General features: G+C 38.0%; 1 protein-coding gene across 4 annotated transcripts in view; it reads left to right on the plus strand.

The window, feature by feature from the left end:
• TOX2 (TOX high mobility group box family member 2) overlaps positions 1-4427 on the plus strand; it is a 92700-nt gene that overhangs the window by 82160 nt on the left and 6113 nt on the right. For 3 of the 4 annotated variants that reach the window (XM_072403670.1, XM_072403672.1, XM_072403671.1), the window contains exon 4: positions 2393-2632. The exons of the other annotated variant lie outside the window; for it this stretch is intronic. In XM_072403670.1, the coding sequence (XP_072259771.1) occupies positions 2393-2632 (240 nt within the window). The remainder of the gene's footprint in view (positions 1-2392; positions 2633-4427) is intronic. 4 annotated transcript variants of the gene reach the window in all.

Raw genomic sequence — 4427 nt, forward strand, 5'->3', positions numbered from 1 at the left:
AAAAAAAAACTAACACTATTGTTATTATTCAAATCATCTTAGACATAAGCATAAAACTTGAAGAAGAAGGACATGGTGTGTGACGTCTGTTCCAATCGTCATCATATATCTGCTGTTTGTACGTTGTCTTATAAAAAACAGGCCCGTTTCTGATTGCAATGGGTGACATCTCTAAATTCCACCAAACACATTGCCCAGTGCCAGCCATGGTCTAAGTTCATAATCAGGTAAAATAATGACTTCAGTCACAGAAATCAGGCCGCATCATGAATAGTAGAACAAGCGTCTGTGCGTCTCACAGTCTTGTCCCGCTGTTCCCCTGATATTCCCGCTCCTAATAAGCCGATCAGTGCCAGCAAAGGCGCTCCTGTTATTTTAACGGATAAATTAGTTTGACTCTTAACTCAATAATTAAAACTGTTATGGCTTCAAGCCTGCGGAGATAATGTACCATTATTATGGTCGTTTGTTTCAATTAAATGCTTGCTGGTTTAACAATAGCAGCTGGGCACCTGAGTGCAAGCAGCCATTACTCTGCACGTGGAGACAGCTCTATCTCCACGTACGGGAAATCTCCATAGTAGGGAATGTTTTATAGGAACTATTCATGCTAATAGAAGGTGTTAATATGCAAGTAGCCTGAATCAAGAGGTATGAATTAAAATTTGACACCTGTACTGAACAGAAAACCCTCTTTTTACTGCAGGCTTTCTTTTTAAGACTGGAGCTTTGATTTCAGATTTTACCTGCAGCACCACCTGCAGGAAAGTCTTGGTATTGCAGCACGACTACTTAGCGATAATGGTGCTTTCTGCATTTTCATATTATAGTCAGTACAGGAAGATGTTTGTTTATTAAAGAAATAAAAAGTTTATTACACATGTATGTAGGAACAGTTTAAGCATGTAAAAGATTCACAATTTTAAACACATGCAAAAGTATGCAATTGTAATATGTATATACTTAGACAAACAAGACTACAAATCAGCATTTACAAAATTCTAGCACAAAATGACCACAAAAAGTAAAATGTGTGAAAGTGGGGCTTAAAGCTAGATGCATCTGCTAAGTAAAAAGTAAAAATAAAAGGGAATCTGTGAACAGGCTATGGACTTTTAAACTTTACCAAGCAGTACATAAGCCTAAATATAAACCCTCATTGTCTTCTGATGTTCTGGAAGGGGAGAGCTGCTGCTTGCATCACTGGAGTGACTTCAGTGTTTGTGTTGGGAACTTTGAAGATGCATTTCTTCATAGTGTGTGCAGCTACACAGGTGAATGATGGCTTGCTCTAAAGCAGTGGTCGCCAACCTTTTCAGACCGGCGTACAACCAAATTTGTCGGCTCTGAACCGTGCCTGCCCAGTAGAAACTTTCTGATGCCAGAACCCACCCACTATCCCATGGCAGGCTCAGACCTTAGACACAACTAACCCACTTCCCTGAGCCTGGGATCTGTACAGGGGACAAGGTCCGCGGCTCTGGTCGGTGCGTCCCCCAGCAGGGTCCTTCTCCTGACCCCACTCTGGGTGTACCGGCCAGAGCCGTGAACCACCAAAATTTTTCTCGCAGCCCACCGATTGATGACTGCTGCTCTAAAGCTCATTTACTGCTAAATTGTCCATATCATGACCATAGATTCATTTAACAGTTATGTATAGGCATGTCTTGAAGTTGTCACATTGGGTCATGGTCAGCCAGAGGTTGTCTGTAGCAGCTAAAAATTTTGCTTTTCATTCTCCCATGCAGCACTATAAGCATAAAGGATTTAATTGACTTCTGAAAGCTTTCTTGTGGACACCTTCAGACGTGTGAACCTCTTAAAAAATATGCCACTACTGGGCTAAATTTGATATGGGATGTTTTTTATTAGTTGGCTCTCCTGCTATAGACAGAATCCCACGCAGCAAGCAATATTGTAAATGCAGCCACTATTAAGTATGCTAATCAGCTGGATTATTCATTTATTCACTTTGTAGCTCTGTCAGGCTGCTAATGGGTCATTAATTGATAATTAAAGAAGATAAGGCTGTGATATGGAACTGCAAGACATATGTAGTTAACTCTAAACATTATTTGAAACATAATGACCACATGCTATAGCTACAAACACAGCTTGCATTTTTTTATGTAATACTATGTAATACTATCCCATGCTTGAAGGAGTAGTATATTGTAAATCTTGTATAGGAGTAGCTATTACCTAATGGGGGCACATTTGGTTCTGATCTATATTATTCAGAGAAGGAGTGGGCACACACAAATTTTTTATATTTTACTTTTATGACATGTATTTGACACCCCTGACATGGACTGCAATAGGCAGCCTTTGCAAGCTATTCATCTACCTTTTGACCTGTCCACTCATACACTGTTATTCTTTGTGCCCTCAGATTCAGGAGCTGGTACACTCTGAAGGATCCTCTTATGACCACAACCATCAAGTTTCACTGATAAACCGGTCTGGAATGCTCCCCAGTCACATGACCGCTCTCAGCCAGTCGCAGCTAATCTCACAAATGGGAATGAAGAGTACAGTTACACATGGTTCACCCTCCCCACCTGGTAGTAAATCGGCCACTCCCTCACCTTCTAGCTCCACCCAAGAGGAGGACACTGACTCTCACTATAAGGTACTAATCAGAGATTGTTGCTCAGCCATTACCAGACAGTCACTACAAGGATTTAATAGTTGAATCCTTTATGCCTGCATGACATCCATTTTTTACTGTGTTTGAATTATTTGTAAGAAATTTGAGAACCCAATTTACAGCTGCAGTGGGAGCATTTAAATTGTAACTATAAGAAAATAAATTGCTTACTAGATCTGTTATTTTTTTACTTCTCCAATTAAGGATGACAATATTGTTAGGCAGTAAAAATTGTTGGAGTCATACACTGGCGGCATCAAATCCCTGCTTTGTGTAGTGAAATAATAACCAAATATGCTGTGCCATAATAATGCAAGGGAAAATGTATTCGAAGTACACCTATACTTTTGTCCATTCAGAACTAAGTAACAGGTTCTATGGATAGTTTATCCCCTTTTTTTTTTCCAAATAATTTTTATTGTGAAAAAACATCAAGGTTCATACAAAAAAATAAAACAATCGTACAGTATGGGTCAAAGTTATACAACCAAAAATACATGTAAAGTACAATAATAAAACCATAAACAGGATCGTGTATAACCAAATATCCCCTTTGTTTCTAATACTTGCTTGCATTCGCTCCCCTGCTGACTCAATGTCCTGTTGGAATTCCAATAATATTCATAGCATGTTTCAGATTGTATGTGAGTCAGTGAGAAATTAGTAGAAGAGATCCTTCTCACACCTCCGTGTGATAGATCACAGGTTTAGAGATTTGCTGATTAGAACTGCATGGGAGTAAGTGGAGAGTGACCCCCTATATTACTTACAATGCATTTCACAGAGTTCCGTGTACGTGGTGGTGAATTCAGGGTGGACAGCTTTTCAGCATCAGAGAAGGCAGGATGTCCAGTAAACCTTTGTCCAGTAAACCGTTTATGTCTGAACAGGCAAAATACAAATTTACTTTAGCTTTGAATTTCTTTTTATTCGAAACCTGTTTTGTATGACTTAGGTGATTTCTATTGCAAACCACCTTCTTGTCTGTAATGCTGATCCTCAGGTTCTATTACTTTTAATTGTTTTTTGTTACCAATTCCATAGCAAATTAGTAGTTGTGCCAAACTGAGAGAAATGAGTAGGCTGCAATTGGCTCTTTCTGCTTCCCGGCTGTATGCAGTCTCATTAGCTTATGAGTTCCTGATGCAAAACAAATGGCAAGTGAAGCTAAATCTGGTGATCTCTATATTTTGGTGGGTCAAAACTTTTCAGGATTTAAAGCCGGGAACAGCTAGACAACTAGCAATTAGAAAGGATGTGGCAAATAACAGGTTTCCTTCATTATATACCCAATAAAATGATACAGAATTATTGTGCTTTTTTAACTATGTGAATGTGATCATTTTCAAGTAACTATTCTAATCAATTTCTGTTAATGTAACGCATTTTTTTTGTATGTGTAGCATATATATAAAGTATACAATTAAATATTTGTATATGGGTAAGGTATGGAAACAATAGATTTTGTGCAATCAGACTTACGTGGGTAGAATCCTCATAAACAGACCATTATTTTCTACCTTAGTGAAAATGTCCCAATGTAGGAAACAATCAATAGGCAGTGCTTTCCCAACCATTTACAACCTACAAAGAGAAAAAAATAGGCTCTAGATATACGTAAATCTGGAAAGTTATTTACCATACCTGATATAGACTAGTAAAAGAGGAGTTTTAATGGTTATGTATCATTTGTTTTTATTTTCTGTAGAGCTTTAAATGTTTTTGATTTGTTCATAAATGTTTTATCTACTATTTATATACAATATTTGTTTTACTA

The sequence above is a fragment of the Pyxicephalus adspersus genome, chromosome 3 (assembly GCF_032062135.1).
Source record: "Pyxicephalus adspersus chromosome 3, UCB_Pads_2.0, whole genome shotgun sequence".
Lineage (NCBI taxonomy): Eukaryota > Metazoa > Chordata > Amphibia > Anura > Pyxicephalidae > Pyxicephalus > Pyxicephalus adspersus.